This window comes from Oncorhynchus mykiss, chromosome 2, assembly GCF_013265735.2.
Source record: "Oncorhynchus mykiss isolate Arlee chromosome 2, USDA_OmykA_1.1, whole genome shotgun sequence".
Classification (NCBI taxonomy): domain Eukaryota; kingdom Metazoa; phylum Chordata; class Actinopteri; order Salmoniformes; family Salmonidae; genus Oncorhynchus; species Oncorhynchus mykiss.
This window is the reverse complement of record NC_048566.1, coordinates 50,982,666-51,009,665: the sequence shown is the minus strand read 5'-3', so window position 1 is coordinate 51,009,665 and position 27,000 is coordinate 50,982,666. Positions and strand designations below refer to the sequence as shown.

Below are 27,000 nucleotides of genomic sequence, written 5' to 3'. Positions count from 1 at the left end.
TGCCATGTTCAAAACAACTGGACACTCAGAACTGGGAAATCTCGGGACGTCAGTGAGTTCAAGACAACCAGGAACCCAGGGGAAAAAAACTACCTCAGACAGGGAAAAAAAACTACCTCAGACTGGGAAAAGATGTTTTGAACGGTCATCCAACTCGGAATTCCAAGTTGGGAACTGGGGCCTCGTTCTAGAGCTCTGAACTGAAGATCAATCAATCAATCAATCAAATTTATTTTATATAGCCCTTCGTACATCAGCTGATATCTCAAAGTGCTGTACAGAAACTCAGCCTAAAACCCCAAACAGCAAGCAATGCAGGTGAAGAAGGTGAAGATCACTGATGTCATGATTCAACCTTGTTTTTCCTTGAGTTCCCAGTTGTCTTGAAAGCACCATAAATACAGAGAATGACAGACTTTGATGAGAAAATTTTCCCACGAAGGACCACCTGTTCAAGTGAGCACAGCACAAGGTGAGCCCAAACACGTATTGTATGCTGGTGAATTAATGATGTAATATGCCAGGGAGATCTGTACAGTTGAATTCAGAAGTTCACATACACTTAGGTTGGAGTTATTAAAAAACTTGTTTTTCTACCACTCCACAAATTTCTTGTTAACAAACTATAGTTTTGGCAAGTCGGTTAGGACTTACTGTGCATGACACAAGTAATATTTCCAACAATTGTTTACAGACAGATGATTTCACTTATAATTCACTGTATCACAATTCCAGTGTGTCAGAAGTTTACTAAGTTGACTTTAAACAGCTTGGAAAATTCCAGAAAATGATATCATGGCTTTAGAAACTTCTGATAGGCTAATTGACATACTTTGAGTCAATTGAAGGTGTACCTGTGGATGTATTTCAAGGCCTAACTTCAAACAGTGCCTCTTTGCTTGTCATCATGGGAAATCAAAAGAAATCAGCCAATCAGCTTATGTGCTAGTGCAATGTTGCTGCTATATCACCACTTCCTGCACAGCCAGCAAAACTACTGCTGTACCTCAAAGTTATGATTTTACATTTTCTGATTTATAGATGTAGGTTAAATACAGCTTGAGGACACATCAACCTAAACAAATTATATTTATACACATACAGTACCACTCATTACAGGATTTTTCTTTATTTTGACTATTTTCTACATTGCAGAATAATAGTGAAGACATCAAAACTATGAAATAACACATTATGTAGTAACCAAAAGTGTTAAACAAATCAAAATAAATGTTAATTATTCACCGTTTGCCTTGATGACCGCTTGAATGAGTAGGTGTATCCAGTATGTGTATATAAAAATGTAATAATGTTTGACTATATTTAAATGCACATTAAACATAAAGGATGACTGGGAGAGTTTGTTTTGCATTGCCCAGGGCTCCGGCTGAGCAGAGTTTCCATTAGTCCTACCCACCCACCAACGCAAAATGAACCTGCCCACTGTGTGATATTATGGGCGGAACCAAACTAGACCCAGGCCTATAAAATACTCTAATCTTTAGGTGCTTCCTTAGCTAATGTGTCCAGGGTTTGTCCATGAAACCGTAAGAAGTGCCAACCTTCTTTGGCAGTCAGGTCCTCGGCACCTTTGGCAATGTAGAAATCTAGTGATGGTTTGTTCCAATCTAGGACAGATAACTGCAGCCGCACACACTGCTTCTCCACCCCTACCTAGAGAAGCAACCATACACAACTAATCAATCACAGAGAGAACACAGCATCACGTCTATTCAGAGGATGTGGTTCAATGGCAATAAATGAACCTTCTCATCACACAATGTCATTAATGTGTCAATCATACATACTAATGAACATGGTAGATAGATGGAGGAGTTCCAGTTGGGATCAGCCATACAGTGGAACATGAAACCGACCTGAGCTACTTTGGCCATCAGTCCCGTTCCGATGCCTTTTCCTACAGGGAGAAAAATAGAAACAGACATGAGGTGGAGCATTTCTAGCCTAACAGCAGTACTTTCTCATTCCTGTGTTTAAACACCAAATGCAAAGCCCAAAGTGGCATTTATTTTTTCCAATTGTCCATTTATTTCTATACATCTGGTAGAACATTTGGCTGATTCAAATATGAACTTAACAGACACTGTTGTACAGATACTGTAGTATAGTTGTACAGTAGGCTAATAAGTGTACATGCATATTTACCTCTGAAGTCAGGCATTACATAGAGGTCCTCCATGTACACTGACCGCCCTTTCCATGTGCTGTAGGTGTAGAAGTAAAGGGCGTACCCAACAACGGTGTACCCTTCAAACAACAAACAAGCAGTTGATACCCAACTAAAAGTTATATGAAGAGAGAACGTTTTTGTAATGCTACCCGTAATGTTCCCCTAATGTTTGAGCGTCCAGTTTTCCGTTAGTTAGGAGAACATTCTATCTATGTTAGCAAAAACCTTCTGAGAGCCGTTTTAGAATGTTTTGGTGTTAGAATTAGGAGAACATTCCCTTAATGTCAAGCAGAACATATCTAGAGCACGGTTACAATGTTTCCAGAATATTCATGTTCTAGACACGTTTTATGGGACAGTGCAAGAACATTAATGTGTATCAGTTGTCAGGACGTCACCTGATGGTCCCAAATGTTTGGGACCTGACACGTCACACCTTGTTACTGTTGCCAAGTCCATAAATTCCTTGATTGGTGAACTACTGATTCATTTACAGCTCTTTTTGTCTGTTGGCAAGGTTTGGGATACTCACACACAGTGCTTTTAACATACGTACAGTATACATTTTCTTTACACAATTTTCTCCCCAATTTTGAGATACCCAATTGGTAGTTACGACCTTGTCTCATCGCCAAAACATGTCCCACCAAGCCGCACTGCTTGACACACTGCTCGCTTAACCTGGAAGTCACCCGCTCTAACGTGTCAGAGGAAACACTGTTCAACTGACAACCCAAGTCAGCGTCGCCCGGCCCACCACAAAGAGAAGCTAGAGCACAATGAGCCAAAGCCCCCCAGCCAAACCCGGACGGTCAATTGTGTGCCACCCTATGGGGCTCCTAGTCATAGCTGTAGTGGCACCTCAGTACTGTGATGTAGTGCGTCACTCGGGAGGCCTAAACTTATACACAGTATTTTACATACAGTGGGGCAAAAAAAGTATTTTAGTCAGCCACCAATTGTGCAAGTTCTCCCACTTAAGAAGACGAGAGAGGCCTGTAATTTTCATCATAGGTACACTTCAACTATGACAGACAAAATGAGAAAAATAAATCACATTTTTTATGAATTTATTTGCAAATTATGGTGGAAAATAAGTATTTGGTCACCTACAAACAAGCAAGATTTCTGGCTCTCACAGACCTGTAACTACTTCTTTAAGAGGCTCCTCTGTCCTCCACTCGTTACCTGTATTAATGGCACCTGTTTGAACTTGTTATCAGTATAAAAGACACCTGTCCACAACCTCAAACAGTCACACTCCAAACTCCACTATGGCCAAGACCAAAGAGCTGTCAAAGGACAACAGAAACAAAATTGTAGACCTGCACCAGGCTGGGAAGACTGAATCTGCAATAGGTAAGCAGCTTGGTTTGAAGAAATCAACTGTGGGAGCAATTATTAGGAAATGGAAGACATACAAGACCACTGATAATCTCCCTCAATCTGGGGCTCCACGCAAGATCTCACCCCGTGGGGTCAAAATGATCACAAGAACGGTGAGCAAAAATCCCAGAACCACACGGGGGGACCTAGTGAATGACCTGCAGAGAGCTGGGACCAAAGTAACAAAGCCTACCATCAGTAACACACTACGCCGCCAGGGACTCAAATCCTGCAGTGCCAGACGTGTCCCCCTGCTTAAGCCAGTACATGTCCAGGCCGTCTGAAGTTTGCTAGAGAGCATTTGGATGATCCAGAAGAAGATTAGGAGAATGTCATATGGTCAGATGAAACCAAAATATAACTTTTTGGTAAAAACTCAACTCGTCGTGTTTGGAGGACAAAGAATGCTGAGTTGCATCCAAAGAACACCATACCTACTGTGAAGCATGGGGGTGGAAACATCATGCTTTGGGGCTGTTTTTCTGCAAAGGGACCAGGACGACTGATCCGTGTAAAGGAAAGAATGAATGGGGCCATGTATCGTGAGATTTTGAGTGAAAACCTCCTTCCATCAGCAAGGGCATTGAAGATTAAACGTGGCTGGGTCTTTCAGCATGACAATGATTCAAAACACACCGCCCGGGCAACGAAGGAGTGGCTTCGTAAGAAGCATTTCAAGGTCCTGGAGTGGCCTAGCCAGTCTCCAGATCTCAACCCCATAGAAAATCTTTGGAGGGAGTTGAAAGTCTGTTGCCCAGCAACAACCCCAAAACATCACTGCTCTAGAGGAGATCTGCATGGAGGAATGGGCCAAAATACCAGCAACAGTGTGTGAAAACCTTGTGAAGACTTCCAGAAAACGTTTGACCTCTGTCATTGCCAACAAAGGGTATATAACAAAGTATTGAGATAAACTTTTGTTATTGACCAAATACTTACAATAGGTGGCTGACTAAATACTTTTTTGCCCCACTGTACATGATGACATTGTGCATGTTCATTTATACAGTAATTATTATTCAACATGTCCTCAGCTGAGATTTGACCTCACAACCTCACAGCATTCAGATCTTCCTACTACACCACCATGTCTGTGTTGGTCATCATTGATTCTGAATAGCTGTCTAATGTTGGTGGGGCATATTAACCTGTTCTAAGATACTCCTCAATCACTATAATCAAAAGTGTTCTATTGACTTTTAACATAGCTGAGATTCACTTCAACGTGCATTCACCCTATTGCTTACACCTATCAAGATCAACTGGAGTTGCTTACCTAGACGACATTCCTGTGGTATTTTCTGTAGATGGGTGAAAACAACCACAATTGAATCCATTTTGAATTCAGGCTGTAACACAACAAAATGTGGAATATGTGTATAAATACTTTCTTGGGAAAAAAGCACTGTGTGTGAGTATCTCTAACCTTGCCAACAGACAAACAGCTATGAATGGATCAGTAGTTCATCTAACAGGGCCTTTATTGGTTCGACAACAGTTAAAAGACATGATGTGTAATGAAGTTTTCACCTTAATGTTGTTGCAACGTTCTGATGAAACTCTAGAACTTGGGAGACCAGATGCTGCAGGAAGTGGTGCTGAAGGGCCAGTAAGAGGCACCCCTTCCTCTGGCCTAAAAATGTTTTCCCAATGCCCCAGGACACGATTGGGGACATTGCTATGTGTAGGGTGCCGCCTTTCAGATGGGACATTAAATGGCTGTCACGGATCTACACAAAATACTCCATAATGTCAAAGTGAAAATAAATATAAATGTTTACAAATAAATAAAAACAAAATATCTAAAATGTCTTAGTTATATGCAGTCACCTCAAATTATTGACACCCTTGATAAAGATGAGCAAAAAATACTATTATATTATACTAATACAATTTCTCAGAGAATTTAATCTCAAAAAGGTAGCTGTCAAAATGAGGGCAGGAAGTTTTCCCCCGATAATGCATTGGGCAGACCGCATCACGCTCTAGAGAGCCCTGCGGTTGCAGGTGGTGCAGTTGCCGTACCAGGCGGAGATACAGCGCGACAGGATGCTGTCAATCTGTAAAAATGTGTGAGATTCTTAGGGGCCAAGCCAAATTTGTTCAGCATCCTAAGGTTGAAGAGGTGCTATTGCATCTTCTTTACCACACTGTCTGTGTGGCTAGACCATTTCAGATTGTTAGTGATGTGTACGCCGAGGAACTTTAAACTTTTCACCTTCGCCACTGTGGTCCCATTGATGTGGATAGGGGCGTGTTCCCTCTGCAGTTTCCTGAAGTCCACAATTAGCTCCTTTGTTATGTTTTGTTGAGATTGAGGTTGAGGTCATTTTCATGGCAGCACTCCCCCAGGGCCCTCACCTCCTCCCTGTAGGCTGTCTCGTCATTGTTGGTAATCAGACCTACTACTGTGATGTCGTCTGCAATCTTGATGATTGAGTTATAGGCCTGCGTTGCCACGCAGTCATGGGTGAACAGGGAGTACAGGAGGGGGCTGAGCACGCACCCTTGTGGGGCCCCAGTGTTGGGGATCAGCAAAGTGGAGGTGTTGTTTCCTACCTTTACCACCTGGGAGAGGCCCGTCTGGAAGTCCAGGACCCAGTTGCACAGACCGAGGGCCCTAATCTTAATGATGAGTTGAGGGTACTATGGTGTTGAAGGCTAAGCTATAGTCAATGAACAGCATTCTAACATAGGTATTCCTTCTTGTCCAGATAAGGATAGGACAGTGTGCAGTGTGATAGCGATTGCATCGTCTGTTTTTTGGTGCGGTAGGCAAATTAAAGTGGGTCCAATGTGTCAGGTAAGGTAGAGGTGATATGATCCTTAACCGCTCTATCGTATGTGGTCCCTCACCTGGCCAACATCCAGTGAGACTGCAGAGCGCCAAATTCAAATACAGAAATACTCATAAAAATTCAGAAAATATGCAACTATTTTACATAGGTTTAAAAATTAACTTCTGGTGAATCCAACCACGGTGTCAGATTTCAAAAATGCTTTACGGCGAAAGCATACCTTACAATTATTTGAGAACATAGCCCAGCAGACAAATCATTACAAACAGTAACCAGCCAAGTAGAAGAGTTACACAAGTCAGAAATAGAGATAAAATTAATCACTTACCTTTGATGATCTTCATATGTATGCACTCAGAAGACATTCCCTTTGTTCGATAAAGTCTCTCTTTATATCTGTAAACCTTAGTTTGTTCGCACGTTTTCTTCAGTAATCCACAGGCTCAAACGCAGTCACAACAGGCAGACAAAAAAATCTAAATTGTATCCGTAAAGTTCATAGAAACATGTCAAACGATGTTTATATTAAATTTACAGGTTGTTTTTAGCCTAAATAATCGATAACATTTCAACCGGACAATAACGTCGTCAATGCAAAAGGTAAACAAGAAATGCACTCTCTCGGTTGCGCGCATGAAAAAGCTCTGACACGGCAGGGTCCACTCATTCAGACTTTTCTTACTCCCTCATTTTTCAGAATACATGCCTGAAACCATTTCTAAAGACTGTTGCCATCTAGTGGAAGGCATAAGAACTGCAATTTGAGTCCTAAGTCAATGGATCCTGTAATGGCATTGAAAAGAAAAAAAATCCTACTTCCCGAATGGATTTTTCTCAGGTTTTCACCTGCCAAATCAGTTCTGTTATACTCACAGACATTATTTTAGTTTCCTATCCAAATCTACTAATTATATGCATATCCTATCTTCTGGGCCTGAGTAGAAGGCAGTTTAATTTGGGCATGCTTTTCATCCAAAATTACAAATGCTGCCCCCTACCCTAGAGAAGTTAACTAGCCTCTCAAAGCACTTCATAAAGACAGAAGTGAGTGATATGGGGCAATAGTTGTTTAGTTCAGTTACTTTTGTTTTCTTGGGTACAGGAACAATGGTGGCATCTTGAAGCAAGTGGGGACAGCAGACTGGGATAGGGAGAGATTAAATATATCTGTAAACACTCCAGCCAGGTGGTCTGCACATGCTTTGAGGAAGTGGCTAGAGATGCCGTCTAGGCCAATAACCTTGCGAGGGTTAACACGCTTAAATGTCCTACTCACGTCGGACATGGAGAACGAGAGCCAACAACTCTTGGGAGCGGGCCGCGTTGGTGGCACTGTGCTATCCACAAAGTGGGTGACTAAGGTATTTTGCTTGTCCGGGAGCAAGACGTCAGTGTCCGTGATGTGGCTGGTTTTCCCTTTGTAATCCGTGATTGTCTGTAGATCTTAACACATACGTCTCGTGTCTGAGCTGTTTGAATTACGAGTCATAGTGGGCTGAACAAGCAAGGAGATGGGCAGAGCCAGGCATGCACTAGCGAGATCCTATGGGCACATTCTAGCATGCGTCTGCATATTTCCGTTAGGGAAAGCCTACTCTGTGAAGTGCGCGTGTGCAGTAACTCAATTCGCCTTTGCACTCCTTCTACACAGCACAATTTAAAACTTTTGCAAAGGCTAATGTCTACAAAACTTAGTCCACTCTGTCCATTGCAGACTATAGTTTTGGGAACAAATAACTGTATTGAGAGCAAATGTTTCATTGATGAGAACATTTGCATAATGTTGGCCAAAATCCCTCTCGCTACATCTTCTCCCACTGCCCACCAATGGGCTTCCTCTCACTACCATATTTGGTCGTGAGTGGAAACTCCAAGTGGATGCTTCCTATTTATACACTCAGTGAAATATCTGTCTCATTGTTCTATCTGTGGTATCGGCTTGAGGGGGAATTTACAAAGCTGTGACTATAACCGAAGATAATTCTCTCGGTCGGCAGTTGATTGTGAGGGATTCTAGGTCGGATGAACAAAAAGGACTTGTACGTATTTCTGTACATTATCACAATGAGTAGTTAATCATGAAAGATACACCACCGCCTTTCTTATTCCCGGAGAATTCTTTATTTCTGTCTGCGCAATGTACTGGGAACCCAGCTGGCTGTTTGAACAGGGACAGTGTATCCGGAGAGAGCCATGATTCCGTGAGTATGTTACAGTCCCTGATCTCTCTCTGGAAGAAGATCCTCGCCCTGTGCTCGTCTACTTTATTGTCCAGAGACTGAAGTAAGTAATATACTCGGAATATACTCGGAAGCAGTGGATGGTGTGCACGCCTCCTGAGTCGGACTAGAAGCCTCTGGGATAAGTTCAATTGCCCTGGGGGGAACGAACAAAGGATCCAATTCGGTAAAGTTATATTCCTGGTCGTAATGCTTGTGCGTTACCACCGCTCTGATATCCAAAAGTTATTTCCGGCTGTATGTAATAACACAAAAATTGTTCTGGGCTAATAATGTAAGAAATAACACAGGCAGTGGTCTAAGGCACTGCATCGCAGTGCTAGAGGCGTCACTACAGGCCTTGGTTCGATTCCAGGCTGTATCACAACTGGCCGTGATTGGGAGTCCCATAGGGCAGAGCACAACTGACCCAGCGTCGTCTGGGTTTGGCCAGGGTAGGACGTCATTGTAAATAGGAATTTGTTCTTAAATGACTTGAATAATTAAATAAAGGTTCAATAAAAATTCAATTAAAAAAAATATATATTTTTAAATACTGCAAAGTTGCTTACGAGCTAGATGCAGAGCTGCCATGTCTGTCGGCGCCATCTTGCCTGGGTACTTTTATATTGACATTACAATGATTTTAGAGCTTTTTAAAGGAAATTGAAAAAAATATATATTGCATTGTTTCTGTCAGGTCCACATTGGATAGACCTCAATAGAACAATTGGAAGTACTATACTATGAAATAATTAAATATTTAAGTTGTGTATATTACTTAGTTTTTATTTGATGACTTTATTATTTTTTTTTACCTTAAAGTTATCCTCTCATCTCTGCTCAGGCAGTAGCAGTCAGCCAACCAGTTATTCTCCCTATTTAGCTAGATTGCCTAAGTATTCTTCAGAGCGGTCTGATGAAATCATGACTTGTTCTTTAAAGTAGATAGTAGAGGTCGACCGATTAATTAGGGTCGGTTTCAAGTTTTCATAACAATCGGAAATCGGTATTTTTGGCCGATTTTTAAATATTTTTTATACACCTTTATTTAAATCTTTATTTAACTAGGCAAGTCAGTTAAGAACACATTCTTATTTTCAATGACGGCCTAGGAATGGTGGGTTAACTGCCTCGTTCAGGGGCAGAACGACAGATTTTCACCTTGTCAGCTCAGGGGATTCAATCTTGCAACCTTTCAGTTAACTAGTCCAACGCTCTAACCACCTGCCCCTCATTGCACTCCACGAGGAGACTGCTTGTTACGCGAATGCAGTAAGCCAAGGTAAGTTGCTAGCTAGCATTAAACTTATCTTATAAAAAACAATCAATCAATCAATCATAATCACTAGTTAACTACACATGGTTGATGATATTACTAGTTTATCTAGCGTGTCCTGCGTTGCATATAATCGATGCGGTGCGTATCGTTGCTCCAATGTGTACCTAACCATGAACATCAATGCCTTTCTTAAAATCAATACACAGAAGTATATATTTTTAAACCTGCATATTTAGCTAAAAGAAATCCAGGTTAGCAGGCAATATTAACCAGGTGAAATTGTGTCACTTCTCTTGCGTTCATTGCATGCAGAGTCAGTGAATATGCAACAGATTGGGCCACCTAATTTGCCAGAATTTTACGTAATTATGACATTGAAGGTTGTGCAATGTAACAGGAATATTTAGACTAATGGATGCCACCCCTTAGATAAAATACGGAACGGTTCCGTATTTCACTGAAAGAATAAACGTCTTGTTTTCGAGATGATAGTTTCCGGATTCGACCATATTAATGACCCAAGGCTCGTATTTCTGTGTGTTATTATGTTATAACTAAGTCTATGGTTTGATAGAGCAGTCTGACTGAGCCGTGGTAGGCAGCAGCAGGCTCGTAAGCATTCAATTCAAACAGCACTTTCGTACGTTTTGCCAGCAGCTCTTCGCTGTGTGTCAAGCATTGCGCTGTTTATGACTTCAAGCCTATCAACTCCCGAGATTAGGCTGGTGTAACCGATGTGAAATGGCTAGCTAGTTAGCGGGGTGCACGCTAATAGCGTTTCAAACATCACTCGCTCTGAGACTTGGAGTGGTTGTTCCCCTTGCTCTGAATGGGTAACGCTGCTTAGAGGGTGGCTGCTGTCGATGTGTTCCTGGTTCGAGCCAGGTAGGAGCGAGGAGAGGGATGGAAGCTATACTGTTACACGGGCAATACTAAAGTGCCTATAAGAACATCCAATAGTCAAAGGTTAATGAAATACAAATGGTATAGAGAGAAATAGTCCTATAATAACTACAACCTAAAACTTCTTACCTGGGAATGTTGAATACTCATGTTAAAAGGAACCACCAGCTTTCATATGTTCTCATGTTCTGAGCAAGGAACTTAAAAAATAGCTTTCTTACATGGCACATATTGCACTTTTACTTTCTTCTCCAACACTGTTTTTGCATTATTTAAACCAAATTGAACATGTTTCATTATTTATTTGAGGCCAAATTGATTTTGATGTATTATATTAAGTTAAAATAAGTGTAATATATATGTAAATATATGTATTTTTTAATTATTATTTTTTTATATTTTTTTAAAAAATCGGCCGATTAAGCTGTTAACGTTAGCTAGCTACTACTAGTGGATATAAATTCAGCTAAAAGTAAGCTATAGAGATTTCAAACAAGATTTGCTACCATGTCTAAGAGACAAAAACAATCAGGAAGCAATTTTTTTTTTAAATGAATGAGAAAAGAGGCACAATCTCTAAACCAAATAAATTCTCTGCCTAAATGTATGAACTTGCAGCATTGTCCATCAGCCTATGTGGAGACGACAGCTCTCTGCGTGGACAAGAACAGGTGGTAGCACCAGGCATAGCCACACCTCCAAACAATGCTGGTGGAGACCCTACTATCTTGGACCTGGACTCCTCGCTCCCCGTCCCCGATGACAGTGGTGGTGCTGCTGCTGCTAAATCCGACTCCCCGACTAAAAACATAAAAGATGCCGATGAGTGGTCAAAATATAGGAATGGATCTTTACAGGATATGTTAGAGCAGGCTGGGCTACATTAGGGAAAGGGGCGGGGAATTTCCCAAGAGATGAGGGGCCACTACAATAGGAGGATGGCGAACGGGGAGAGAGTGGAGAGACCATGGCTTGTCTATTCTAAGCAAAATGATCCAGCCTTCTGTTTTTGCTGCAAACTTTTTTTTTCACACGATTGCAAATCTGCGCTGGTCAGGGATGGAACCAGGGACTGGAAGAATCTGTGACACCTCCCCAGCTCGCATGACAAGTTGCATGACCACCTACATAGTTTCCAGAGGTGGAAGGAGCATGAGATAAGGCTGGTGTCCAAGCAAACTATTGATGCCCAAGCCCAGCGGGCTATTGACAGAGACTCTCCACTGGCAGTAGGTGCTGCATTGACTCATAGCCCTGATACGCGTAATGGTCACCCAGAACATTGCGCTACGTGGGACCACTGACAGGCTGAACGAGCCTTTCGGAAGTTTGTGGAAATGCTGGGTATCTTTGATGGAATCACGAAGGAGCATATAAGGAGAGTGCATTCCAAAGAAACACCTCTAAAATAATTCAGAATTAAATCATTGATATGCTGGCACAAGAGATCCATCTACATATTTTTCTATAATTTTGGACAGCACACCAGACAAGAGCAAAATAGAGCAGATGGCCATGGTGGTGCATTTTGTTTCAACCGAGGATGATGGGTCAGTGCGCACGAGAGCACTTTCTGGAGTTTAGTGAACTGCTTGACGCAACAGGCGGGTATGACCGAGTTGCTCATTTAAAAACTACAGAAACATGACAACAAGGACATGACAACAGGGCAAACATTTTTGTTGTATTTTTAACACCATCCAAGAGATTTTTTTATCCCGGATCTACACACCGCTGGGACTTGCCGAAAAAGTATGTAAAAGATGGACTAACAGTGAAACCACCAGGCATCAAGAGCTGGGAGAGCCGGGTGGAGGCTGTGACACCTGTGCATTACCAACTCGGGAGATTTATGATACCCTGTTGTCGATGGCCACTGACACCAAGCATGGAGGCCGCTGTGGTACCAGTCATTCAGGGCAGGTGAGCCCCACCTATTTAGCAAAAATACTATTATTCTGACATTTCACATTCTTAAAATAAAGTGGTGATCCTAAACTGACCTAAAACAGGGAATTGTTACTAGGATTAAATGTCAGGAATTGTGAAAAACTGAGTTTAAATGTATTTGGCTAAGGTGTATGTAAACTTCTGACTTCAACTGTACAGTACCAGTCAAAAGTTTGGATACACCTACTAATTTTAAAAAACTATTTTCTCGAATAATAGCGAAGATATCAAAACTATGAAATAACACATATGGAATCATGTAGTAACCAGAAAAGTGTTAAACAAATCTAAATACATTTTAGATTCTTCAAAGTAGCCACCCTTTGCCTTGATGACAGCTTTGCACACTCTTGGCATTCTCTCAACCAGCTTCATGAGGAATGCTTTTCCAACAGTCTTGAAGAAGTTCCCACATTCGATGAGCACGTTGACTGCTTTTCCTTCACTTTGCGGTCCAACTCATCCCAAACCATCTCAATTGGGTTGAGGTCGGATGATTGTGGAGGGCAGGTCATCTGATGCAGCACTCAATCACTCTCCTTGGTAAATTAGTCCTTACACAGCCTGAAGGTGTGTTGGGTCATTGTCCTGTTGAAAAACAAATGATGGTCCCACTAAGCGCAAACCAGATTGGGAGGCATATCGCTTCAGAATGCTGTGTTAGCCATGCTGGTTAAGTGTGCCTAGAAATCTAAATAAAATCAGACATTGTCACCAGCAAAGCACCCCCACACCATCACACATCCATGCTTCACGGTGGGAACCATACATGCAGAGATCATCCGTTCACCTAATCTGCGTGGTTGGAACCAAAATCTCAAATTTGGACAGATTTCCATCGGTCTAATGTCCATTGTTCGTGTTTCTTCGGAGGAGAGGTGGCAGTTTTTGTATCGCCTAGGGCGGCAGAACGTCCAGTGCGCCCTGAGTATACTATAGTATTTACAGTAGTGTTTGTATCGCCTAGGGCGTCAGAACGTCCAGTGCGCCCTGAGTATACTATAGTATTCACAGTAGTGTTTGTATCACCTAGGGCGGCAGAAAGTCCAGTGCACCCTAAGTATACTATAGTATTTACAGTAGTGTTTGTATCGCCTAGGGCGGCAGAACGTCCAGTGCGCCCTGAATATACTATAGTATTTACAGTAGAGTGTTGGTATCGCCTAGGGCGGCAGAACGTTCAGTGCCGGCCCTGAGTATACTATAGTATTTACAGTAGAGTGTTTGCATCGCCTAGGGCGGCAGAACGTCCAGTGCCGGCCCTGAACATACTATATATAGTATTTACAGTAGAGTGTTTGTATCGCCTAGGGCGGCAGAAAGTTCAGTGCCGGCCCTGAGTATACTATAGTATTTACAGTAGAGTTTTTGCAGACATGACTGTGGTAAACTGCAGTATTTACTGTTGTGTTTTGGCTGATATGACTGTAGCATACTGTAGTAATTACTCTGGTGTTTTCACGTACATGACTGTGGTATATTGTAGAGACACCTAGTGACTAATGTTACCTAAACTAGAATAAGTACCAGACTATGCCAGTTACTGTTTAATGAGGGGAACTCCTCAACCAAAACACAAGACACACAGGTTTGTGACAGGCCACCTATTGAGTTGGGTCAACAGTTCTGAGCAATGCAACGGACCAGACAACACCTTAGCAAAAATATAAACAATGTATTACAATTGTACAGCCTATATGTACAAAGAACCTTCCAGGTATAATGCTCTTCCCTGAACATGACCAAGGGGAGCTTTTATACATTTATACTGACTAAAACTTTGAATCCTTGCTTGTCACTGTCAATATTTTTCTGCTACAAGATTGTTTGTTGTCCATAGCTTATATTTTCCTCATACCAGTATGCTTCGTCTAAAAGGAGACTGAAAGGTGCAAATAACAAATGTTCAATAACAGCAATGAACACACATAATTAATTTTCTGTTAATGGCAATAATCAATGACTATATGCAAATGCATTAACTATATAAAATGGGTAAAGTTATGCATTAATATAGCAGCAGTTAACAAAGAATGGTCAGAAAGAGGGTGCAATAGCATGCGGCATGGTAGACCGAAGCAATAGCAGGCTAATTTATCAATGATAGCATAGCATAGCATGGTAAGCAAACAAGCTAACAAAAGTAGCAAGCGTTGCCATAAAGCAGGCCTAATTAGCATAACAAAGGCAATGCACAAAAAGTGTAACAATTATTAACATGTACCATTAACACTACAAGTATCAACGAGAAGAGATAAAGACTTAAAATGGCTGTTTGACTGAGCCGTTAGCATTTTGTGTCCAATATCAACTTTACAAAACAAACAATCGTATTCTAGAAGATAAAAGGCTTGTACTAAAATTGTAATGACTCATACTGGTTATTGGTTGTCAAGTTCAGCTACTCAGCTCTGTCTGGGTGAAGAACCCAGATTGAAAGGAGACGCAATCTTCTTCTTTGGGGTTTAAACGGAGGTTGGCATCAATATGTTCCATTACTGCCCCCAACTGGAAAATAAATCCATTATACTTGGCGATGCAAAATGGGAAAAGGAAAAACTAAACTCATTATTATAGTTTTTGTATAAAATAAAATGCACCCTTCCAACTAACCCTACCCCATTCCACTACTTTGATCATATCTGTTCCTGCACCATGCCACGACCTGGGAGGACAGGACACCCCCACTCAACACACCCTATAACTCCTCTGAAGTCAAATCTCATTTACCCAAATAATTATCTGCAGCTGGCACCACAACATATGTTTTCTGTGATTTATGTTTCATTTCTGCGGTACAGTTGATAAACATTGCTAAGAACACTAAGAAGCCAATCTTACTAAAGTTTAAACACTACATAACCAAATGTATCTGGACACCTGCTCGTCGAACATCTCATTCCAAAATCATGGGCATTAATATGGAGTTGTTCCCCCCTTTGCTGCTCTAACAGCCTCCACTCTTCTGGGAAGGTTTTCCACTAGATGTTGGAACATTGCTGCCGGGACTTGATTCCATTCAGCCACAAGAGCTTTAGTGAGATAGGGCACTGATGTTGGGCTATTAGGCCTGGCTTGCAGTCGGCGTTCCAAATCATCCCAAAGGTGTTCAATGGGTTTGAGGTCAGGGCTCTGCAGGCCAGTCAAGGTCTTCCACACCGATCTCGACAAACCATTTCTGTATGGACCTCACTTTGTGCACAGAGGCATTGTCATGCTGAAACAGGAAAGGGCCTTCAACAAACTGTTGCCACAAAGTTGTAAGCACAGAATTGTCTAGAATGTAATTGTATGCTGTAGCATTAAGATTTCCCATCACTGAAACTAAGAGGCCTAGCCCGAAACATGAAAAACAGCCCCAGACCATTAGTTTTCCTCCACCAAATTTTACAGGTGGCACTATGTATTCGAGCAGATAGAGTTCTCCTGACATCCGCCAAACCCAGCTTTGTTTGTCGGACTGTCAGATGGAGAAGCATGATTCATCAGTCCAGAGAATGTGTTTCCAAAGCTCCAGAGTCCGATGGCGGCAAGCTTCACACCACTCCAGCCGACACTTGGCACTGCGCATGGTAATGTTAGGCTTGTGTGAAATGTCAGAATAATAGTAGAGAGAATGATTTATTTCAGCTTTTATTTATTTCGTCACATTCCCAGTGGGTCAGACGTTTACATACGCTCAATTAGTATTTGGTAGCATTGCCTTTAAATTGTTTAACTTAGGTCAAAAGTTTTGGGTAGCCTTCCACTATAAGTTGGGTGAATTTTGGCCCATTCCTCCTGACAGAGCTGGTGTAACTGAGTCAGGTTTGTAGGCCTCCTTGCTCGCACACGCTTTTTCAGTTCTGCCCACAAATTTTCTATAGGATTGAGGTCAGGGCTTTGTGATGGCCACTCCAATACCTTGACTTTGTTGTCCTTAAGCCATTTTGTTTGGCGTCATTGTCCATTTGGAAGACCCATTTGTGACCAAGCTTTAACTGACTGATGTCTTGAGATATTGCTTCAAAATATCCACATAATTTTCCTTCCTCTGATGCCATGCATTTTGTGAAGTGCACCAGTCTGTCCTGCAGCAAAGCACCCCCAAAACATGACGCTGCCACCCCCGTGCTTCACGGTTGGGATGGTGTTCTTCGGCTTGCAAGCCTCCCCCTTTTTCCTCCAAACATAATGATGGTCATTATGGCCAAACAGTTCCATTTTTGTTTCATCAGATCAGAGGACATTTCTCCAAAAAAGTACAATCTTTGTCCCCATATGCAGTTGTAAACCGTGGTCTGGCTTTTTTATGGCGGTTTTGAAGCAGTGGCTTCTTCCTTGCTGAGCGGCCTTTCAGGTTATGTCGATATAGGACCCATTTTACTGTGGATATAGATGCTTTTGTACCTGTTACCTCCAGCATCTTCACAAGTTTTTTTTGCTGTTGTTCTGGGATTGATTTGCACTTTTCGCACCAAAGTATGTTCATCTCTAGGAGACAGACTGCGTCTCCTTCCTGAGCGGTATGACGGCTGCGTGATCCCATGGTGTTTATACTTGCATACTATTGTTTGTACAGATGAACATGGTACCTTCAGGCATTTGGAAATTGCTCCCAAGGATGAACCAGACTTGTTGAGGTCAAAAAAAAAATAAATCTGAGGTCTTGGTTGATTTCTTTTGATTTTCCCATGATGTCAAGCAAAAAAGAGTTTGAAGGTAGGCCTTGAAATACATCTGAAATCCACCTTTCGGGGTCCTAGCGTGGAAACATTCAACCAATCATATTTCTCAAATAACGGAGCCTGTGAGTTCAAACAGACTTTTATTACGACATAATAAAAGCTGAGTTGGTTCATGAAAACAACTCCCTTTCCAGTCTTGGCACAGACTTCTTATACATTTTTCCTCCTGACGTCACACATAGTAACTCCTCCCCTCTGGCATTTAGCCACAGTTATCGTATTGCCTTGCACTAAGTTTAGTTTGGTTTCATACTAGGGCATGGAAACTGTAAAGTCACAACAATAGTTCAAAAATACAGACTTGTTCTCTACTAAGACAGGTGCATGGATGTAGGACCATAGCTACAGTCCATAGCAACAGTCCATAGCACTTTACAAAAATAATCAGACATGTCATCCTGCTAACTCCTCTGAAAGGAACACCCATGTTATGGAAAAGACCCAAGAGGTGTAACCATAGCAACAGTATATATTAGGCCACAACACTGTCACAGAAATAACCAGTCATGTCCACTCCCCAGACAGGTGCATGTCTAATGGTGTCTGATGACCCAGACCCACATATAGAGTGCACTCATCTTGCTGACTATCCTGAAATGTATAATTACCACACATGTTCTGGAAAATTCTCAATAGGCCCTGTCCGAATATTCCTCTTCTCCCGACTTTGCTCAATGTAACCCCATCTCATAATAGTCCTGCTCAACTCGGAAATGTGTCTTCTCCGGGTGTCAACATTCTGAGAGCATGAGCAGTCGCCACACAGAAAAACAACCTTCACACTCAACTCTGTTCTACTCCCGTCGCCACCGGTACACATTGCTTGCCTTCGAAAGGAGACGCCCTCGAACCATCCTATATAAATACCTTACCATAGAGTTATATAGAGAGCATACCTGCCACAAATGCCCTCCCCTGCATCCAAGTCACAGAGCAGGGAATCCTGTACAAAGATTAATAAACAACTGGCAGCAATTATTAACGTGTCCAGAAATTATCAACAATTACCTGACAATGAACAATACACTGAACAGAAATCTAAACACAACATGTAAAGTGTTGGTCCCATGTTTCATGAGCTGAAATAAAAGACCCCAGAAATGTTTCATACGCTTATTTCTCTCAAATGTTGTGCACAAATTTGTTTACATCCCAGTTAGTGAGCATTTCTCCTTTGCCAAGATAATCCATCCACCTGACAGGTGTGGCATATCAAGATGCTGATTAAACAGCATGATCATTACACAGGTGCTGGGGACAGTAAAAGGCCACTCAAAAATGTGCAAAACAATGCAACAGATGTCTCAAGTTGAGGGAGCGTGGAATTGGCATGCTTGACTGCAGGAATGTCCACCAGAGCTGTTGTCAGAGTATTAAATATTAATTTCTCTACCATAAGCTACCTCCAACATCATTTTACATAATTTGGCAGTACATCGAACTGGCCTCACAACCGCAGACCACGTGTATGGTGTTGTGTGGGTTTGCTGATATCAACGTTGTGAACAGAGTGCCCCATGGTGGCGGTGGGGTTATGGTATGGGCAGGCAAAAGCTACGGACAACAAACACAATTGCATTTTATTATTGGCAATTTGAATGCACAGAAATACCATGACGAGATCCTGAGGCCCATTGTGAGGCATCTGTGACCAACAGATGCATATCTGTATTCCCAGACATGTGAAATCCATAGACTAGGGCCTAACTTATTTATTTAAATTGACTGATTTCCTCATATGAACTTACACTCAGTAAAATCTTACAAGTTGTTACATGTTTATATTTTTGTTCAGTATAAATACCCAGATAGTGGCCTGCTCTCCTCAATCATAAATATTTAAGACTTGAAGTCACATATCATATTCTCAAAGAGGAGCATTTCAAATATCTAGCATATTTATAATTGTTGATTTATTGACAATGTAAAGTAGTGAGTGTACAGCTTGTATAACAGTGTAAATTTGCTGTCCCCTCAAAATAACTCTAGCCATTTTCCCTCCCCGGTGTCATGTGACTCATTAGTGTTACAAGGTCTCAGTTGTGAATGGGGAGCAGGTGTGTTAAAATTGGTGTCATCGCTCTCACACTCCCTCATACTGACTGGTAACTAGAAGTTCAACATGGAACCTCATGGCAAAGAACTCTCTGAGGATCTGAAAAAAAAAATTGTTGCTCTACATAAAGATGGCTTGGGCTATAAGAAGATTGCCAAGACCCTGAAACTGAGCTGCAGCACGGTGGCCAAGACCATTCAGCTGTTTAACTGGACAGGTTCCACTCAGAACAGGCCTCGCCATGGTCGACAAAAGAAGTTGAGTGCACGTGCTCAGCGTCATATCCAGAGGTTGTCTTTGGGAAATAGACGTATGAGTGCTGCCAGCATTGCTGCAGATGTTGAGGGGTGGGGGGGTCAGCCTGTCAGTGCTCAGACCATACGCCGTACACTGCATCAAATTGGTCTACATGGCTGTCGTCCCAGAAGGAAGCCTCTTCTAAAGATGATGCACAAGAAAGCCCGCAAACAGTTTGCTGAAGACAAGCAGACTAAGGACATGGATTACTGGAACCACGTCTGTGTTCTGATGAGACCAAGATAAACTATTTGGTTCAGATGGTGTCAAGCGTGTGTGGCGGCAACCAGGTGAGGAGTACAAAGACAAATGTGTCTTGCCTACAGTAAAGCATGGTGGTGGGAGTGTCATGTTCTGGGGCTGCATGAGTGCTGCCGGCACTGGGGAGCTACAGTTCATTGAGGGAACCATGAATGCCAACATGTACTGTGACATACTGAAGCAGAGCATGATCCCCTCCCTTCGGAGACTGGGCCGCAGGGCAGTATTCTAACATGATAACGACCCCAAACACACCTCCAAGACGACCACTGCCTTGCTAAAGAAGCTGAGGGTAAAGGTGATGGACTGGCCAAGCATGTCTCCAGACCTAAACCCTATTGAGCATCTGTGGGGCATCCTCAAGGTCTCTAACATCCACCAGCTCCTTGATGTCGTCATGGAGGAGTGGAAGTGGACTCCAGTGGCAACCTGTGAAGCTCTGGTGAACTCCATGCCCAAGAGGGTTAAGGCAGTTCTGGAAAATGATGGTGGCCACACAAAATATTGACACTTTGGGCCCAATTTGGACATTTTCACTTGTGTACTCACTTTTGTTGCCAGCGGTTTAGACATTAATGGCCGTGTGTTTAGTTATTTTGAGAAAACTGTTATTTTCTACCATCAGAAGTACAGTATTGTTTCTCTCTGTTTTTGGGCATCTTGTGAACTTGAATCTCTGAAACCACTGTTGTATATTCAGTGGAAGTAAAAGATAAAATAAGTCATTTTGGTGTCCTCTTGTTAATGTGTTATGCGTGTCAAACAAGCAAACCTAATCCTCTAAGCTTTAAACGCTGCTTGTTCTTCATATCTGCCTCTATACGGTTTCCCTTTATTTGGCCTAGAACCTGTCTAACGTTTAGATGTTACAATTGTAACACATTGTTTATATTTTTGCTAAGGTGTTGTCTGGTCCGTTGCATTGCTCAGAACGGTTGACCCAACTCAATAGGTGGCCTGTCACGAACCTGTGTGTCTTATGTTCTGGTTGAGGTGTTCCCCTCATTAAACAGTAACCGGCTTAGTCTGGTAGTTATGCAATTTTTGCTAACTCTAATCGGCAGGCGTTACTATAATATACTACAGTTAAGTCCACAAAAACACAAGTGAATACTATATTTCACTACAGTCACGTCCAAAAACACTAGTGAATACTATAGTATATAAATATAGTAATACTACAGTATTTAAACCAAAGTATACTATAGCATTTTTTCATATAAAATTAGATTGTACAATCCCTGTCATCATCACCATGGGGAAAGAAACAAATGGTTGCTGACTTTCATAAAATCAGGCAATGGGTACAAAAGAAAACTACTGAAAAAAAACACATATAGATCTTACCATCATTAGGGCAACATTTAAGACGTTTACACTTGGATCCTCTACCGGGCAGGTTATCTTGTCCCCACGCACAGTGAGGAAGATGCTTCAGGAGGCAAAGAAAAGTCCAAAGGCCACAGTTGGAGAATTTCAGAACTTGGTTGCATCTTGGGGTCTACAAATCTACAATTAGACACCACATCCATGATAATAGGCTACTTAGAAAGGTTGACATAAAAAAGCCTTTCTTGAGAGCAACCAGAAAATGTAAACGGCTGCAGTTTGCTAAATGGCATTGGCACTTGGATTGGAATTGGGTGCTATGGGCAGATGAGATGAAAATAGAGCTATTTGGCCATGCAGACCAGTGCTGGGTTTGGTTTTGAAAGAATGATGCATGCACAGAAAATAATACCATACTGTAAAATATGATGATGGGCTGTTTTGCTTCCACTGGTCCTGGGGACTTTATGTTCAACAGCATCATGAACTCTACCAACTACCAAGTCATTTTAGCCACAAACCTGATTGCCTCTGCCCGGAGACTGAAACATGGCCGCAAGTGGATCTTCCAGCAAGACAATGACCTCAAACACACATAAAAATCAACATTTTGCAATGGCCATCTCAGTCTCCATACTTGAATCCAATTGAAAAACCTGTGGTTTGAATGGGTGCAGATCGAAGGATTCCATGGATATGGACTGATTCTGTATGGAGGAATGGACTAACATCCCTCTCAATGTGTTCTCCCATCTTATAAAACATTACAGAAAAAGGCTCAGTGCCATTATCCTCACCAGGGGAGGGTGCACAAAGTATTAACAGTTCAGGAGTAAACAATTGCTTAGCAAATGACATCATTTGTATGAACTCACTGTGTGCAACATGATTGTTGAATGACTAGCCCATTTCTTTCCACAAACACAATTATCTGTAAGGTCCCTCAGTCGAGAAAAAAATAATATTTGAAAGAGTATTTGGTGTAGATCAATGACAATTAAATCAATTGTAATCCCACTTTGTAATAAAAATGTTAAGAAATCCAAGGGGGATGAATACTAATGATTAGGCACTGCAATCTGATCAAATTTGATATGAACATGAGCTTCCATACAAGCACAATACATTTTCACATGTACAGGCATTAAGCTGCATTGAAATGCAGATTTTTTACCATCTTTGGTCTTGTGTTCATCTGGCACTTCAGCGATCAGGCATTCATAGAAGGGGTTTGGAGAGAACCCATCACGCTCCAAGTCTGGGGTGCCAGAGAAACAGAGACAGGTTAAGTTCAGGTTCAAGTTTAAAGAAATAACTTTAAATTACTGGCAAAAGTTGTAAAATAACCTTCATGAGAAGTCTTCACCTGGTCTGGCATGTTCTCATACACAGCCAACTCCTAAGGGAAACAGACATGTGGGGGGTGGAAATATAAAAAGACAGTAGGCCTGCATGAAGAAACTTAAGGTTACTTAAAGTAACCATGGTTCTATGATGGTGTCTCACTATGGGGTAACTCCCCGTAGGGGCAGAGTCTCAGGAACATCCAATGACACAATGTCTTTCATAGACTGACAAGAGCAACGGCCAATAGCGGACCACTTCACTTCCCATGTAAGTAGGGTGATGGAGGTCAAAATAGAACTTTGGTTCTGGTGTATTCCATGATATAGAATAACTTCTCAGAAACACACTATATTTCATCAGATAGGACTTACTATGGTTGAGATCTTATTTTCAAGTCATCGGAAAAGGTCAATGATAATCGCTTCCGATGAGGCACCAAATTACCTGTCTGGAATCTTAAATTCAACACTTTCTGTCCAATATCTTAAGATAGGGTGGTCATATTGTTATGACATTAGTAAACATATAAGCTTCCTGCCATCCAGGACATCTATACTAGTCGGTGTCAGAGGAAGGCCCTAAAAAATGTCTCCAGCCACCCTAGTCATAGACTCTCTGGTACCGCACGGCAAAAGGTACCGGAGCACCAAATCCAAGAGGCTTCAAAACAGCTTCTACCCCCAAGCCATAAAACTCCTGAAACTCCTTAAACTCATCCAGTCAGGTGAACATATTGTTAACATATTTATTGGGCTATTCTGGCGTTGGAATCACCCCTTTTCTTTCTTCCACCTTGGAGGGAATAAGCAGCACGAAGCGTTCAAATTCGAGTGCTTGGTTTAGTTCATCCAGTACAGGGAAAGCAGTAACCATAGCTATGGGCGAGATGTTCCGTTAGCTGGGTTATACGTGTGCTACTTAAAGCCGGACCGTGGGGTCTGTACAGCTCAGCAGGTTAGTGGTAGCTTAGTGGGCTAAATGCTTAGTTGTAGTTAGCACCGCCTTCATGTTTTTATTTTGCTGGTGACCAGCACCAGTGTAGCAGCATGCTGGTCACCAGCAATAGGGTGAGGTGAGGTTTGACAAGGGACAAGGGGAGGGGTGTTGGAGTTCTCCTTTGGTTTTCTGCGACTCGGTTTGAATTCAAACAAACTTTATTGGATAATATAATGCAAAGAAGAAAAATTAAAATATATAATTTAGGAAGGGGTTGAGTAGAGAAAACAAACCTGGCTTAGGGTAAAGGTTCAGGGGGTAGAGTTGGGAATAGATTACAGACCCGGTTTAGGGTAAAGGTTTAGGGGGTAGAGTTGGGAATAGATTACAGACCCGGTTTAGGGTAAAGGATCAGGGGGTAGAGTTGGGAATAGATTACAGACCCGGTTTAGGGTAAAGGTTCAGGGGGTAGAGTTGGGAATAGATTACAGACCCGGTTTAGGGTAAAGATTTGGGTTGGGGGACGGGTTTAGTAACTTTATAACAACTAGAAAGTGGGTGGAAATTTGCTTTTCAGAATACTTGGAATGTGAGTGGTTGTTGTTGGTGTTTCCATTGTCCTGCAGGAGATGGCAGAGAGGATTACGCACAGGTCTCCTCCTGAGCATCAACACACCGGGCACAAGGCGGTCTAGATCTCAGGTCAGTATTCAGGTAAGTATTAGTATTAGGTATGATCATGTAGCCTACTCCTTCTCATTTAGCCAACCTAATTCCATCATTTTAATTCCATTTTGCATTGATTAGAAAAACCCCACTTCACATGGAGCCTCTTAAAATAGGCCCATATATTTTTCTAAAAATGATATACTCTCCTAAGTAATTAAATACTAACGTCTTTTCAAATAATCGTGCCCTTCCCCAATGTAAGACTTTGTAGGCCTACATTTAGGTTTATAGCCTATGCAATGACTATTGGGCCATAGCAGTGTGTTTGTCCAAAGTCGACGGAGTGTAGTGCAGTGTTGCAATTTCCTTTTTCGTCACAAAACGAGTGGCTCCTTATAATATGCTTCGTTGTTCAACGCCGTTTTATTCTACCTGGAAATTGAAACTCAACGTATCATTCCTTGCGAAGACTGAGGGGAAGTATTGAGTGAGTTTTTCAACTGAAGTATTTTTCGGTATCATTACATATTACGGTTTAGCAGACCTAGTTAGAACATGTCAAATCAGCTCTTTTCTGGATGGGAGAAATTGTGAGAGGGAAATATTAAATCCCTGTATTGTCATAATGATTAGCAGAGCTAGTTAAAACATCTGAAAACAGACACTTGAAAGGCCACTACAAATAACCATGTGTTAATTAGATTGAGATGTTTATGAAATCAGTTATTTTGATTAAGTATTTTAAGTCAAAGGAGCCCATGGAGATGATTTAAGATTGCTTGTAATTGTATTCTAATGTTTTCACCATCTGCTTGTAGGTGTTGGAAGGGGATGGTGTTTTGGACAGTCCAGAGATGGAGCAGAGCCCTGAGGGCCAATCTACAGATGGTTCATCGGCCCTTGAGTTATCATCTCCCTGGCCTGGTTCATCACCTCTCCGGCCCATTTCCCAACCCCCAGGCCCTTCTCACCAACAGCCAATGTACCGTCCAGGTGCCCCCTTGCTCTCTGCAGCTGGCTCTGATTGTAGTGTAATAAAACAGGCAGGCAGCGTCTTGTCTGTGGTGGTCAGCGAACTCTCAACCTTCTGGCCTGTAGCCCTGCGTGGCATCGACTGTGCCACAAAAGCATGCTGAAGTGATAGTCGATATTCACTTGTATAAATAAAGGGTCTCTACAGTTATTGTCGTTTGTGGTCGTAATCATTATTTTTGAGTTAATTCAATGAGGGGGTGCAAAAAAATGTTCACCCTACAAGAAGAGTCATGTGAAAATATGTTTAACAATGGGGAAGGGTGGTGAAAACTTTTCATGAACCCTCAAAATTACCTTTATGGGTCCTCACTTGCCACATTCAAAAAGCTGCAATAAGAGCTATGACGCTCATTTTATTGTAAAATCTACAGAGTTGTAATCTTTGGGTGTCACTGAGTAGGCTGATACCCCATTTTATTGGTGCACACTATATGTAAGGCTATACAGTAGACATGTATGCCTCCAATGCAAAATTCATGTCTAAAAAATGCAGGGGGGGGGGGGGCACAATGCAAATAGGACAGGTAGCCATTCGATTACCTGGAAGCTATATACCGAGTCAATCTGCGGGGGTACAGGCTAGTCGAGGCATTTGTACATGTAGGTAGGGGTAAAGTGACTATGCATAGATAACAAACAGTGAGTAGCAGCAGAGTAAAAAGAACTCCAAACGTTTTCCGTTTGGAGTTAACGGTTTCCATTGCAAAACGTTTTGGACGAATGATTACACAGGACAAGCCGTTACGCAACGTAACAAACCTTTAATCAAACAATGCACCCCCAGGTTTCTAACCAGCATTCTACTTCCATCCTTACATAACTTGCAGAATGTAAAAATAAATTTGCACTTGAACTGCAAAATGACTGCACTCAGCAAACTGTAGTAGCCTAACAAAACTTGGACACAGGCAATTATACTGCAATGTAAATGCAGCTATTATGAATGATAGGCTATTTGGCTTGCGATTGCTACAATGTAATAAAGCAGTGAGTGCTGCAAAATCACTGTGCATACAACATGTGACAGGTTGAGTGACCAACGTTGAAGCAAAATCACTTTGCAACATGTGACAAGTCGAGTGTCCAACGTTGTAGCGATGTTGTTTAGCAAACTCACCATAATCATTCTAGATATGTCCTTACAATCCTCTTTTGCTGCAGCGCGGACTTTAAAATGCATTTTTTAAACCTGTATTTTAACGGAGGTTGGCTACGGTATAAACAAACTAAAGCAACGATTCGACTGGTATCGACTTGTACAAATCAATGGAAAGATGTCGTCACTGTTTCGTCAGCGACTTCCGGTTCACGGAATTTCAGATAAAAAAATAAATAAAAGTCCTCCACGTAATAGTATAAAACGTCAATAGCCTGTATTTATTAACGATTTATGAAAAATAATTGTTTAAACACTAACAATGATTCATAACGTTTTGTATTCTGATACAATAAAACATTAAGAATGAAACATCGGCATAAAGAATCGTTTTTCCTGTACAGTGCTATATTTGTACCGTATAGTGTCCAGGCACCCCATTTTAAGCTGTTTGACAACAGTAAAAGTTCAGCAACACACTGTATTATTCAGAGCCCCATGAAATGACACCATATACA

General features: G+C 41.7%; 1 protein-coding gene and 1 long non-coding RNA gene across 5 annotated transcripts; one reads left to right on the top strand and one right to left on the bottom strand.

Moving 5' to 3' along the window:
- Positions 1-1,113: 1,113 nt before the first annotated feature.
- sat2b (spermidine/spermine N1-acetyltransferase family member 2b) lies at positions 1,114-26,708 on the bottom strand. 4 transcript variants are annotated; one of them, XM_021564562.2, is made up of 6 exons: positions 26,504-26,708; positions 22,747-22,798; positions 22,574-22,657; positions 2,167-2,268; positions 1,809-1,918; positions 1,114-1,674 (listed from the first exon to the last, which is right to left on the bottom strand). In XM_021564562.2, the coding sequence occupies exons 1-6, from the start codon at positions 26,564-26,566 to the stop codon at positions 1,495-1,497; spliced, it is 591 nt and encodes a 196-aa protein (XP_021420237.1). In that variant the 5' UTR covers positions 26,567-26,708; the 3' UTR covers positions 1,114-1,494. The 4 variants fall into 4 exon arrangements, with proteins under 4 accessions (XP_021420237.1, XP_021420244.1, XP_036806108.1 ...); XM_021564569.2 differs by having other exon boundaries at positions 1,878-1,918; positions 26,504-26,707; XM_036950213.1 differs by lacking the exon at positions 2,167-2,268.
- On the top strand, positions 24,681-25,534 carry LOC110491226. The gene is made up of 2 exons (XR_002468785.2): positions 24,681-24,838; positions 25,170-25,534. It is a non-coding gene; the product is annotated as an uncharacterized LOC110491226 (long non-coding RNA).
- Positions 26,709-27,000: the final 292 nt, after the last annotated feature.

Bases quoted from the DNA above. Each gene is read 5' to 3' on its own strand.
- sat2b (XM_021564562.2), bottom strand. From the start codon at position 26,566: ATGCATTTTAAAGTCCGCGCTGCAGCAAAAGAGGATTGTAAGGACATA. The intron at 22,658-22,746 runs GTTATTTTACAA...CTGGCACCCCAG, and splicing joins GGTGAAGACTTCTCATGAAG to ACTTGGAGCGTGATGGGTTC. The intron at 2,269-22,573 runs GTAAAAAATCTG...TGTTGTTTGAAG, and splicing joins TGAACACAAGACCAAAGATG to GGTACACCGTTGTTGGGTAC.